Source organism: Phoca vitulina, unplaced genomic scaffold, assembly GCF_004348235.1.
Source record: "Phoca vitulina isolate PV1807 unplaced genomic scaffold, GSC_HSeal_1.0 scaffold5, whole genome shotgun sequence".
NCBI lineage: Eukaryota > Metazoa > Chordata > Mammalia > Carnivora > Phocidae > Phoca > Phoca vitulina.
In genome coordinates, this window is record NW_022589708.1 from 79,722,735 (window position 1) to 79,737,743 (window position 15,009).

Here is a 15,009-nt window from a genome sequence, read left to right on the forward strand (position 1 = left end):
TTATAATCACTGCATACGAAGATAAGCTCATGACTGGCTAGGGCAGAAAAAAGAGAGGCTAGATCTATTTTTTCTGATACCTACACAGAGAAACTCTTAACACCCCAAGCATATCTTCCAGTCCACTTGGCTGCACTGCCATGAAACTTACTATGTTTAGGAGCATATAATACTAATGATTAATATAAATTTTAGGGGTAAATGATTACTTTTGATATCAAGGATATCCATTTGCCAGGATATCCATTTGCAAGAATATCCAATAAAGAAATGGATTCCAGTGAAGGGATAAACAATGAAGAGATGATTATTTGAACAGTTCATAGTGCTTGTCCTTAAAAGAAGTGCATAAAAGCCTGGGTCTCATTTGAGAGACTGCCACATAATAGTGTGGGGTTTCTGTGTAGGGTATAGATGCAAGATGTCACTTCTGTTACAAGCTGGATAATCTACAAAACTGTAACTTGTCTTGACCTGCCAGGAGGCTGAGTTTCAAGGCAGCCGAGTGAACTCAATTACAAAGAGTGACAAGCCCCTCTGAGGACGACGAGGCACCGGAACTGTGGAGATTCCCCTAAGGGGTCCCAGTGGGCTAGCATCTCGGTGCATATGGGGGGAACTCATGTAGGTGAGGAGCGTGGGGAGCACCATTCAGTGCAAGACACATTTCTTCCAATTTTGTCCTCCTTTGTGATATAATGAGTTTTGAAATCTTAGGTGTCCCTACATAATTTTCAATCACAAATCATTTTCATCTCAGTCCCTTGGATGTCTCAAGCCACTTTGCTAGTCTTCTGATAGTTGGGAACATCATATATATAATATATATAGCATATGTACATTATATATATTATAAATGATAACATGATATGTAATACAGTAATATACATTATGTTTTATATATACACACGTATAATGTTGCCAAGTATAGAAGAATATCATTTTACATGTATATATATATGTATATATGTATATGTGTGTGCATATATATATAAAATGTTCCCAACTATTAGCAAATAGAGAATATATAATTTATATATTAAACACGTAACACATATGTAATAATATATAATATGTATATAATACATTATATAATTATATTATTAATATAATATATTTTAGAGTGAGGACATCATAGTCACTGGATGGCAAAATACATTCTGGGAGACCCAAAGGCTCTGGTTAGCAATGGTTCTGACAGACTTTATCCATAGGTAATATCCTTTGTGAAGACTGTTTTCCTGTGGATCATTTTCCTAGGGAAATATATTAGCATCAAGGAGGAAATATGCCGACCATTTCATTTATGACAATAACCCCACACTGTTAAGTGTCAGCCTATTAAATGAACCCCAGGCTTTTATATATACACTTTGGCCAGGGGTAGCATTATTACCTGTTTAACAATGACCTCTTCCTTGCTTATTTCCATTCTGCAAATTGTTATCTTAGATGTCAAAAGCAATCATTTATCCTTTAACTCTATATTAATCTTGAGTAACTCCCCCCGACCCAACATCAAATTTTCACGATGCTATGGCAATGTGCCATCCTCAGAGGTAATATCTGAAGCACGTGGCCCTGTCCTCAAAAACAACTAAATATCTACACTGGAGATAATGATTACAAACTGCATGCAATCTAGTATCTGCCAAAGGCATATTTAAAGCATCTTATATTTAAGAAAAGAAATCTAGTGGACATGATAGCTCTTCCTTCTTTCAAATTCTCCATATTTTATCCCTAGGAAAGCAATTAATCAGAAAGAAAAGAATCTGGACCTATCTCAGGACCCTGTAGAAATGTCTTCCTGGGATATGACTTGGTGAAAACTGGATAAATTGCTAGATAAGCTTAGTCCTAGGAAAAATGTAAATACAGTGAACCCTTGAATGAAGGTGCTGACCCCTGTGCAGCCAAAAATCCACTTATAACTTTTGACTCCCTAAAAATTTAACTACTAATAGCCTACTATTGACCAAAAGCCTTACTGATAACATAAACCGTCAATTACCACACATTTTTATGTTATATGTTATATACTAAAATCTTACAATGAAGTAAGCAGGAGAAAAGAAAACCATAAGGAAGACAAAATACATTTACAGTGCCATACTGTATTTAACGAAAAAAATCCGCCTACCAGTGTAGATCCAAAGTTCAAAACTGTGTTGCTCAAGGGCCAACTGTATATTATACTCTTTTATCAGAAGATGAAGATTATGTACCCCCAAATGTTTTCTTTTTGTTGTCACTTCTGGGAAACTCAGTTCCCAAGGACAGAAATAGGTCTTATTTGTTTGGCAATACCGACACTGTTTCCTCCTACCTTTAGGTAAGTCAAACGGTTCTGACCAGCTGGACCTTCCCTTGCTAACAACAAGTTAAACTCTAGGCCTAAAATGGCAGAAATTATCCCAGTTTCTACTATGGACTTCATGTTTCAAGTCATATTCCAACTCTTTCTCCCTTCTGGTAAGTATGCTAGACTAATGGATAAATCAAGCCATACGGGTGCATCCTGATCCATCAAGTACGCGCCATGGCCTTGACTGATGGCTTCTCGGTATTCATGGTGGGCTGCTTCCTTCTCTTTAACCTGGAAAAGATTATTTTTATACCAGTCATAATATGTATAATGATTTCAGACTTTAACAAGAAAAACTTCATCAATGTTAATTAAAACCTAGGCAGAACCAGAAAACTAAGAGCCTAAGGTGAATGGAAACTTACATAAAGTGATCATTAAAATATACCTATCTGGTAAGAATTTGAATCAGAAAAGGTCAACTAAAGTGAAATCTCTTTAATTAGTTGGGACCAAAATATTTCAGAGTCAACAGTGAAAAAAAAAAAGTTTGATTGGGACTTTATGTTGAACAAAAATAATAAAGTTTATCCTACATTTAACAAAATATGAGTTATTATTGCAACTGTGGGCTAATCCTTAGAATAAACAAAGACCGTATCACTTATTATTTCTTTTGGTACAACTTTTCTTAAGAAGTTAACAATGGCAACTGTCGCATCAATTTGACTGTTACAGCAGGATGCAGAGGATCAGTTTTTTGTAAAACTATATAAAGGCTTTACCAATTTTCCATTGTGCCTCTCTTAAAATTTTGATATTGAAATTGCTCTGTTTCAAAATGCTAGGCAAAGAATTTACAAGGCACTGACTGATGAACACTGGACAGGTAGGGACAGAAACCAATTAATCAGGGAGGGATGTTTAAATAGAAGCCAACTATGTTTAAATGCTTGGTTCTTCAAAGAATATTTCTGTTTTATGATAAGGCTGCTATTCAACCTTATAGCTATGGGGACTCAGGTGAGGAAGATTTGGGTAAATGGGAAACTGACCTTGAATCCAAAGAGCAGTCACAGTGCATTTTCTCCCCTTACCTCTCCTACTATGTGCTTCCCATTGATGAATGCTTCAAAACCACACACAGCTGCCTTATCATCCAAAGGAAAAATATATCTTGCCTCAATGGGCACAGAACTTTGATTGGTGTATGTCTGAAAAACAGTGACCTGAAGAAGAAAAAAAATCCATATACTTGATGAAACAATATGGAACAACATTTGCAGGAACAACTATTAATGAAAACTATTATGCATATTTTCTTTAAATTCCTTGAATTTTTATCATGTCTCTCAAATTCCCAACCCTGGCCTCAGGAGTTAGAGCATTCTATGATTGCAGTGTAGAGTCCATGTCACATTATAAAGCGTACCAGCTGCAACTTTAGGTAATTCATACATCCTTGGCTGGAATAAAAGTCACTAGTATTACAATATTACAAACACTGGCTTAACAGAAGCAATGCAGCTTTCATTAAGAAGACAAGAGAGCCGGGCGCCTGGGTGGCTCAGTTGGTTAAGCGACTGCCTTCGGCTCAGGTCATGATCCTGGAGTCTCAGGATCGAGTCCCGCATCGGGCTCCCTGCTCAGCAGGGAGTCTGCTTCTCCCTCTGACCCTCCCCCCTCTCATGCTCTCTCTCTATCTCATTCTCTCTCTCAAATAAATAAATAAAATCTTTAAAAAAAAAAAAGAAGACAAGAGAGCCTCTTTATGTGTGGGTCTTGATCCCTCCTTGGTGTCACGTGGGCCCAGACATTACTCGAGAATAGTTCTTATATCTGGTCTGTTTTCAGGTCTTGACATTTCCCTCCTTTACCTCTCTGTACATAGCCCTCCACAGCTTTTTTCATCTATCCTCATCTCTTCCTGTCGACAACTCCTGAATCAACTCTTTTCCACTCCTACCTGCTGTCTCTATTCTTACCAGATTAATTTTACCAAATGGACTCTGTTTATCACATTACTCCCTTGCTTAAGAAAAGGCCAGTCTTTAAACAATTGCAAATTTTTTAAAAACCCTAGACATATAATAAACACTAACATTTTAAACATGTGGCAATAATAAGGAAAAAATATTTAGCAATTTGTCATCAATAATCTCTGGGAAGACTGAAATGAAAAATAAAAGAATAAAGGAAACAAACTTATTCCATAATGCTGTCCACAACTGGATTTACGGTAAGCTGGGTTGCCTGCCCCTAGTGTATGTGCTGCACCAGAGAAAAATATTTTAAGGGGCATATATTTAAACAATGTGATTGTCCTCAAATCAACAGTCAGCACCCTCCAGGAGATCAAATCTCTCACAGTTCTGCAAACAAAGGCCTCACTGGCTGGTGACAGCCACCCGCTTACCAGGCTCACCCTGGAACTGGAGGCTGGCCGTGGCCCAAAAGGATCCTATAGGATCCCAGGGTTTCTTGGGTGTCTGGGTAACTCTGACCCATCATAGAAGGTCAGAGAGCACCCAGCAGAGGAGCCATGCAGATTGCTGACCAGGAGGACATCACGCACGTTCCCCGTGCATAGAACTCTCTTCATTTCTCTCTTGGATATCCAATTTTACCAAACCCTTCAAGGGCACGTATGCTTGACCTGTAAATGCTGGATAGGATCACTGTCTAATTGTCCTTTGGTTTGGGTTCATGTTTTTATCCTGCTCTGTGGATGTCCTGCCTGCATCTAGTTAGCAGGTCTGTTCCCAGGGGTCAGGTCTATGTCAGCTTCACTCTCTGTACATCCCATAATATGACTGGGCACTCAGAAAGCAAGAAATTTTCGGTAATGATGACAGAAGTATTTTTACTAGGACTTAGAAGAGAAAATAATACACTGTACTAATTTTTGACATCTTAATTTTCCACCTTCAGATGAAACCACTATTTTAGTTTAGTTATTAAACTAAAAACACTAAACTCATTCTGAGAAGAGTCAAATATGTGAGCCACGAACATACAAGTCCCTGCCGCTGGGCCTCTGCTTGGATTCTCAATGACAATCTACAAGCCAGCTGTCTAATCACAAATTAGTGAAAAATTCACTGCTAAATCATGAGTTATTTTTGGGGCAAAGTTATCCATGGAAAAAGCTTCATCAGGTTTAAAATATCAAATGGTGCAAGTTGTCTAATCCAAAGTAATGTACAGAGGACGTATGCCTCTCCTTGTAACACACTCAGTTTTTTATCTACTGCATGTGAAAAAAAATGCCCTATGTCCTTTATAGTCATTGTATTTAATAGCCACATGCTGGCTGGCAGATATTATTATTTCCATTTTACATTTGAGGAAACTGAGGCACAAAGAAGTTAACTAATTTCCCCAAGGAAGGAGATAGAAAAGAATGAGCAAGGATTCAAAACTAAGCCTCCAAACTCCAAATTCTCTGCTTTACACAATCTATCCCAGGTTGTACTACTGCATAGTGGTTAAAGAGGCTGGACTTGAGAATCAGAATGATCTGGGTTCAAATCCGTGATTTATCATGTCATTCAATGTCTCTGCATATCAGCTTCCTCATCTAAACAATGGGCATAATCACAGCATTCACCTCATAGAGTTTTGGGGAGGATTAAATATAGCATGTGAAAAACTCAATCCAGAGCCTGACTCATAGGAAGTGGTAACCACTGTGGTCACACATCCTAAGTGGCTCCAAACAGATTAGCATAGGTCAGAACATTTACCATGAGTCCACATCAGGGTCTCCCAAGGTCTATAAGGTCTCCCTGAGCTATTCAGGGATATGGGTATGGATCAGAGTGGGCCCGGGAGGCAGCAATCAGACATATGCAAACTGGTACAGATATTATGGGTAGCATGCCCTGTCCCACCCACCATACCCCATTTCCCCAGTTTAAGGTGACCACTACAATTAATCTGATTTCCCTCTGAAGAGAGGGGAATATCACAATACTGGACTCAGATGTTCTAATTTTTCTAAGAGGTCTTTAGTGGGTCAGTGTAGTCCTCAGTGTTTAGGAACCAATGAGGAGGTCAAATCTTAGAAAACAGAGAGCCTTCCCAGTATACTGGCAGCCTGCCTGCACATTTGCCCATGAACTCTCCTTTCTGTTCCATGACCGCGCTGCACTAGCTGCATGCTTCTGGCTGAGGCCAAGCACTGCACTTGAGCATTAGCTCTCATCCTCCTCCCCCTACAGAACAGTGCATCTCCAGCAATTCCCCCCTGTGATACTGTGATTTATAATAAGAAACATATATTTTGGTCTTTGTACCTGTTTCTGGCACAGAGCTCCCCAAACCCTCAGAATTTCCTAAGTGATAAGAACAATGTAGTTGTCTTGGTGTTCATAACAGACCCCTTTCAACCATACCTGAGTTTATGTCAAAGAGGTGCCTTTTGAAAAATACCTAAGGATAGGGACTGGTTTCCAAGGGGATTATAGGGTTGGGACTGTCAGCCCCACCCTCGGACCTCAGGGGAGGGGAGAGAGGCTGGAGATTGAGTTCACTCACTGATGGTCAATGATTTATTAATCAATCATGCCTGTGTTAACCCAAAAAGACAGTCTTCAGACAGCTTCCAGGCTGGTGAACACGTGGAGATTCAGGGCAGTGGCGTGCCTGGACCGGGCAGGGAAGCTCTGTGCCCCTTCCTACACACCTTGCCCTACACGTTTCTTCCAGCTGGCTGTTCCTCGGTTGTATTCTTCTGTAATAACTACTAATGTCGTAAGTAAAATGTTTCCCTGAGTTTTGTGAGCCACTCTAGCAAATCAGTCTAACGCAAGGAAGGGGTCTTTGGAACCTCTGATCTACAGCCGGTCAGCCTTCTAAAGGCTTTCATTTCACTCAGAAATGAGTGAATCCATTCACTCAGTACGGCCTGTGTCCTGATGTGAGCTGATCCCCACACCACCTCTTTAATCCAATCTCCTGCCATGCTTTCCCATTCTACTCTGCTGTAGCCACAGTGGCCTCCTTGATGTCCCTGACCATATCAGGCTTGCTCCCACCACAGGGTCTTTGCACATGCTGTTTTCGTTTTCGCCACCTAGAATGAGCGACCCCTAGATGTCCACATGGTTTAGTCTCCTCTAGGATACATTTTATTTATTTATCATGTGTTTTGCCTAGTCCCCCAATAAAATGTATGCTCTACAGGGCAGTTTTTCTTTTGTTCATCGCTGTATGCCTAGACCTAGAACAGTCCCTGGTATGTAGTAGGTGCTCAATGAATTGGAAATGCATGTTTTGTTTAATTCATGCGACTATAATCAAATTGTTATTTATCTGTTTAAAGTATCATAAAACCACAAAGAACATACCTGGGCTACGAAGTCTATTATTTTTCCCTTGATGTGAACATCCTCAAGAGGAACTGAATTGCCAGAGACATCCTGCAGGCCAGACTTGATGTTGCTGAAAGGTTTGGCGTCTGCTAACTGATAATCTACATATTAAAAATGATAATGTTAGCTTTAAAAACCATCCCTGCACTGTCTGTTTCTGTTATCTTAATCGTTGTTCCTTCCCCTTCCCTTCATTCATTATATTTTAGGAAAAATGGACAAGCGGCATCTTATGATTTTCAATAGCCAATGCTGTAAAGTAAGTGAACCCACATGAAAAAAATGGGGGCAGCCTTCATAAGAGACACTCTGCCTTTTTAATCTAGAGACTCTGAGGACTCATCTTGAAAATGTAGAGTCACTCAATTACTTGAAAGACATACATTTAAAAACACACAAGTACACAAAAGTCTTTAAGAATTTATAAGTGTAGTTTATGCATGAATCTAGATATCTCCATTCCCTGGCCTGTAATTTTGATTGGTCAGTCACTATTACTTATTGTGCCACAAAAGCGTGTCGGACCAATATGAGACTCCTTAGACTTTCAATCCAAGGAACACTGGATCAAACTTCTAATACAGCATATGAGAAAAATGTTCCCCTTCTATACGAGGTGCTACAAAAATACACATATAATTAGAAATGTAAATATATACTCTCTTGCCAGACATTTCATTTAATGCTCCCAGAGGAAAAACAGGAGTCATTTTCTTATATGTGAAGTCATACATTTCTGACAAAAAATAATCTGATCACAGTTAAAAATGTTAATGAGTTCTTACAATGCTATTAATAAATATTATCATAGTTTGGGCTTATGATTTTCTGAGAAGCTATCACCCTCTCATATATTTCTACTACTAATATATAAGCTGCATATTACAGTTTTGGGAGTACCTTCGCTTAATGCAGATATTGATCTCATTTGCAACACAGAGAAACTGAGGCCCAAAAAGCTTATGCAGTTTGTTTCATATTGCACAGCCTAGTAAGTGGCAAGTTGATACTTGAACCCGAGCTTCCTGATTCTAAAGCTGTGTCTTCTGTCCACTTCACCAACCCCCATTACACTTTTTGTGCTTCGACATCTTAAAGTGCTTCAGTGGGTTTTAGCATCGGCTGTCGGGAGGTGTACGAGCTCAACTTAGGCGTATTAATGAAGTAATATGTGATTCTGAGATCACTTAAGCTCTCTTAAGTATCCTGGTTTTTACTTTTACAAAATAAAACAGGAAATGGAATATTTATATATGAAGTCATAGATACAATTACTGAACATGAGCATAAATTCGTCTAAAAATAAAAAGTTTGAGTCCTATAAATACCACATAAGACAGCATTCAAGAAAACTGTCTTACCTTCAAGGTTTGAAAAATTTGAAAACTCAGGTCTGTATTCCTCTACTTCAGTAGTATTACAAGGATGAAAGTCCTTTATTTCATCTCCAGATATACAAAATTTAATAATATATTTCATTTTAATCTGATTGGTTTTATATACAACAAATTCATCATCCTAGAACCAACAGAAATGATTAGGTGGAGGGAAAAACCTTTATTGGCAAATGTTCTCATAAAAGCAGAACTGCAGGGGCGCCTGAGTGGCTCAGTCGTTAAGCGTCTGCCTTTGGCTCAGGTCATGATCCCAGGGTCCTGGGATCGAGCCCCGTATTGGGCTCCCTGCTCAGCGGGAGGCCTGCTTCTCCCTCTCCTGCTCCCCCTGCTTGTGTTCCCTCTCTCGCTGTCTCTCTCTGTCAAATAAATAAATAAATAAAATCTTAAAAAAAAAAAAAAAAAAGCAGAATTGCAGGTTTGCTAATTTAGAAAATACTGAATTCAGGGAGTCACAGATATGCAATAATTACTTAAACTTAAGCATATTCAATAAAAACAGGAGCCTCTCTGCCTGTTTCTTGAAACAAATACCTCAAAGTCTGTGGTGACAGTGGCTGTTGCTCGCACCCCATGGACACTGTCGTAACCTGGTGGTGCTTCCGACAAGGAGAAGTCTTTTTTGTTCAAGTCCATGCACTTCCCGAGGGCTACATCACAGACGACCAAGAGCCTCGTGCCATCTGTCTCTCCTGAGTGGGAGTACTTAATACTTGTGCTGCATTGGGAAAGGAAGAAAGTACGTGTTTGTAATTCATGGTCATGGCAACAATATTTTATTATCCATTATCCATCTCTATATGTGAAATACTGTCTAAACGACTGTACTGGTAGAATGTTCCAAATTTTACTGCTATTGAAATATCTCTGAAGATTCAATTTAGAACTTCATTGTTCACTTATTTATTTAAAACTTTAATGTGAAAAGTACATATGTTGCCCTCTGTTGTGTTAGGCAGTGCTCAAAGTACTTTCTTCCAGGGATGGATGAATTCCACCGTTTTCCCAAATCTTTATTAATTACTAAAACACATATTTTGGTATGGTAAACACCAAAGTGATGAAAGAGAAGGAAAATTCCCCACTTTTTTAATTAAGCAAATAGATTACTCCTCTGCACTGAAGCTCAGAGAGAACATGAAATACCAGGTAAATAAGAACTGCTCAAAGGGAAAGATGGGCACTGTATTCTCACAAAGGCTTCTGAATCCAAATGGAGAAGCAAAAATTTCAAATGACATCTAAGTGACAGATTTTGTTTTGACTTTCTTCAGGGCTCAGCAGCTTTAAAAAAGCAACTTTTGCAATTAAGGAGCATAGGCTAGGACACTTTCGGGAGCAACATTTTTGGGACAGACCTCTATTTTTCCAAATCAAGACCCAAATGTAAAAGTGTTTGTTGTATCCCCTCTAAGACTTGCCCCCTTTTATTTATAAAAAATATTTTATTTTTAATTTTTTTTATTTTAATTTTTTTTATTATGTTGTTAATCACCATACAATACATCATTAGTTTTTGATGTAGTGTTCCATGATTCATTGTTTGCGTATAACACCCAGTGCTCCATGCAGTACGTGCCATCTTTAATACCCATCACCAGGCTAACCCATCCCCCCACCCCCCTCCCCTCTAGAACCCTCAGTTTGTTTCTCAGAGTCCATAGTCTCTCATGGTTCGTCTCCCCCTCCGATTTCCCCCCCTTCATTTTTCCCTTCCTGCTATCTTCTTCTTCTTTTTTTATTAAACATATATTATAATGTATTATTTGTTTCAGAGGTACAGGTCTGTGATTCAACAGTCTTACACAATTCACAGTGCTTACCAGAGCACATACCCTCCCCAGTGTCTATCACCCAGTCACCCCATCCCTCCCACCCCCCACCACTCCAGCAACCCTCAGTTTGTTTCCTGAGATTAAGAATTCCTCATATCAGTGAGATCATATGATACATGTCTTTCTCTGCTTGACTTATTTCGCTCAGCATAAAAATATTTTATTTTTAAGTAATCTTTACACCAACACGGGGCTTGAACTTAGAACCCTGAGATCCAGAGCTAGCTGCATGCTCCACTAACTGAGCCAGCCAGGTGTCCCAAGACTTGTCCCCTTTAAAAAAAATAACCAATTTCCCCCATTCCTCCTATAAACTTCCCTCCATGTGACCCTTGACTCTGTCCCAGCTTCCTCCCTCTCCATCCCCTGCCTTTCTCAATGGCTGCCTCTACCTGCTTGCTTGACCATCACCCCTCAGCCTGTTGCAGTTTGGCTTCTCCACTGAAACCACTTTGTCCAAAGTCACCAAGGACTTCAACTTGGTTAAATTCAATGGAATGCCAATTTATTAAAAAAAAAAAAATCTTGACATCTAAAAAAGTTTACTTTGAAATATTTTGTACATAGGAAAGAGCATTTATACTATAAATGTTAAGTTTCAAGAATGATAAGACAAACAACCACATGGCTACTGCCTAATTTAAGAAATAGACATCATCAAGACTTCTATGTTGCCCTGTGGTATCACCTTCCTTGCCACCCAGAGGTAATCTAATTGCTATCTTGGTTTTTTGGTGTATATTATTTTTTCTTTCTTTTATAGTATTTTTTCCCTCTATTTTCTTTTTTTAAATTATGTTATGTTAATCACCATACATTACATCATTAGTTTTTGATGTAGTGTTCCATGATTCATTGTTTGTGCATAACACCCAGTGCTCCATTCAGTACGTGCCCTCTTTAATACCCATCATCAGGCTAACCCATCCCCCTACCTTCCTCCCCTCTAGAACCCTCAGTTTGTTTCTCAGAGTCCATAGGCTCTCATGGTTGTTTCAGAGGTACAGGTCTGTGATTCAACAGTCTTACACATATGATACATGTCTTTCTCTGATTGACTTATTTTGCTCAGCATAATACCCTCCAGTTCCAACCATGTCGTTGCAAATGGCAAGATTTCATTCCTTTTGATGGCTGCATGATATTCCATTGTATATACATACCACATCTTTTTTATCCATTCATCTGTCGATGGACATCTGGGCTCTTTCCATAGTTTGGCTATTGTGGACATTGCTGCTATAAACATCGGGGTGCACATACCCCTTCAGATCCCTACATTTGTATCTTTGGGGTAAATACCCAGGAGTGCAATTGCTGGATCGTATGGTAGCTCTATTTTCAACTTTTTGAGAAACCTCCATACTGTTTTCCAGAGTGACTGCACCAGCTTGCATTCCCACCAACAGTGTAGGAGGGGTCCCCTTTCTCCGCATCCTCGCCAACATCTGTCGTTTCCTGACTTGTTAATTTTAGCCATTCTGACTGGTGTGAGGTTTTGATTTGGATTTCCCTGATGCCCAGTGATGTTGAGGACTTTTTCATGTGTCTGTTGGCCATTTGGATGTCTTCTTTGGAAAAATGTCTGTTCATGTCTTCTGCCCATTTCTTGATTGGATCATTTGTTCTTTGGGTGTTGAGTTTAAGAAGTTCTTTATAGATTTTGGATACTAGCCCTTTATCTGATAGGTCATTTGCAAATATCTTCTCCCATCCTTTTGATTGTCTTTTGGTTTTGTTGACTGTTTCTTTTGCTGTGCAAAAGCCTTTGATCTTGATGAAGTCCCAATAGTTCATTTTTGCCCTTGCTTCCCTTGCCTTTGGTGATGTTTCTAGGAGGAAGTTGCTGTGGCTGAGGTTGAAGAGGTTGCTGCCTGTGTTCTCCTTTAGGATTTTGATGGACTCCTGTCTCACATTTAGTTCTTTCAACCATTTTGAATCTATTTTTGTGTGTGGTGTAAGGAAATGGTCCAGGTTCATTCTTCTGCATGTGGCTGTCCAATTTTCCCAGCACCATTTGTTGAAGAGACTGTCTTTTTTCCATTGGACATTCTTTCCTGCTCTGTCGAAGATTAGTTGACCATAGAGTTGAGGGTCCATTTCTGGGCTCTCTGTTCTGTTCCATTGATCTATGTGTCTGTTTTTGTGCCAGTACCATACTGTCTTGATGATGACAGCTTTGTAATAGAGCTTGAAGTCTGGAATTGTGATGCCCCCAGTTTTGCTTTGCTTTTTCAGCATTCCTCTGGCTATTTGGGGTCTTTTCTGGTTCCATAGAAATTTTAATTTAGATTATTTGCTCCATTTCTTTGAAAAAAGTGGATGGTATTTTGATAGGGTTTGCATTGAATGTGTAGATTGCTCTAGGTAGCATTGACATCTACACAATATTTGTTCTTCCAATCCATGAGCATGGAATGTTTTTCCATTTCTTTGTGTCTTCCTCAATTTCTTTCATGAGTATTTTATAGTTTTCTGAGGACAGATTCTTTGCCTCTTTGGTTAGATTTATTCCTAGGTATCTTATGGTTTTTTGGTGCAATTGTAAATGGGATCGATTCCATTAATTTCTCTTTCTTCAGTCACATTGGTAGTGTACAGAAATGCAACTGATTTCTGCGCATTGATTTTATATTTGCTTGTGTTTGAACTTTGCATACATATAGAATCACATTGCAATGTTTTGCTCCACATTATGTTCCTGGAGCTCATCCATTAGACATGTGTAGCTGTAGTACACTGGTCAAAACTGCCATATAGCACTCCATGTAGGACTACACCAAAATTTTTTGATCCATTCCACTGTCAATGGACATCAGTATTACAGTTTTCTTGGCCATTCCTGTACATGTCTCCTGGTCTATGTCTACTTACTAGGGTCGTGATTCTCAACCCAGGCTGCATATTATAATCATCTAGGGAGCTTAAAAAACTATTGATACCCAACCTCACTCTTGGAGATCCTGATTTAATTGATCTGGGGTGAAATCAGCACCAGTAATATTTAAAAGCTCCTCCAGGTGGGGAGGTGTGGGGGGATGGGGGAAATAGGTGATGGGGATCAAGGAGTGCACTTGTGATGAGCACCCAGTGCTGCACTGAAGTGTTGAATCACTATATTGTACACCTGAAACTAATATTATACTGTACTAACTGGAATTGGAATAAAAAACTAAAAAAAATCCTTCAAGTTAAAACAGTGTCCTCCAGGTGATTCCAATGTGTAGCCAGGATTGAGAACCACTGCTTCTTGGTTCATAGGCCAGCTAATCTATAGGATTCCTGTCATACTATCAACTATGCTCTTCAACTATAGCAGATGATGCCAAAATTTTCTCAAGAGGGCTTATAATTTTATAGTCCTAACAACAGGGTCTCAGAGTTCAGACTGTTCTAGAGACTCACCACCAACACCTAGAGATGTTAAACTTTTTTTTTCTGATAGGTGTAAAATGGCATACTATAGTTCAATTTGCATGTTGTTGATTACTAATCTTTTCAAATGTCATTGTCTATACATGTTTTCTCTTCTATTAGGTTCCTGCTCATGTCTTTTGTCCATTTGCTTATTGAGCTCTTTATTTTTTTCTTACTGATTTGTAGGAATTCTTTAAATATCCTGGATAATTACCTTTTGTCCTGGGCCTGAACCCAGGCTCCATCCTATAACTAGCTCTGTGACCTTATGCAAGTTACTTATCCTCCATCAGTCTGTTTCTTTTTCATAAAATGATGTCACAAGACCACTTGTGAGGTTTATAGACAATATACATGAAGCACATAGCCTGGTGCCTCACACAGGGCAGGTGTTCAATACCTTTTTTTTTTAAAGATTTTATTTATTCACTTGTTAGAGAAAGAGAGAGAGAGAGCACAAGCAGGGGGAGTGGCAGGCAGAGGGAGAAGCAGACTCCCTGCTGAGCAAGGAGCCCAACATGGAACTCGATCCCAAGACCCCGGGACCATGACCCGAGCCGAAGGCAGACACCCAACAGACTGAGCCACCCAGGCATCCCAAGGTGTTCAATACATTGTGGCTATTATGAAGACAGATTTAAATATTAACAAGGACATTGACCATGAAATATTATTCTAGG

General features: G+C 39.2%; 1 protein-coding gene across 2 annotated transcripts in view; it reads right to left on the minus strand.

Annotated features, from left to right (window-relative positions):
* Window positions 1-15,009, minus strand: part of PARP4 (poly(ADP-ribose) polymerase family member 4) — a 103,895-nt gene that overhangs the window by 56,247 nt on the left and 32,639 nt on the right. For both annotated transcript variants that reach the window (XM_032403408.1, XM_032403407.1), the window contains exons 13-17: window positions 9,612-9,795; window positions 9,045-9,201; window positions 7,660-7,784; window positions 3,406-3,537; window positions 2,513-2,599 (exon numbers count right to left, since the gene is read on the minus strand). In XM_032403408.1, coding sequence (XP_032259299.1) covers window positions 2,513-2,599; window positions 3,406-3,537; window positions 7,660-7,784; window positions 9,045-9,201; window positions 9,612-9,795 — 685 coding nt within the window. The remainder of the gene's footprint in view (window positions 1-2,512; window positions 2,600-3,405; window positions 3,538-7,659; window positions 7,785-9,044; window positions 9,202-9,611; window positions 9,796-15,009) is intronic.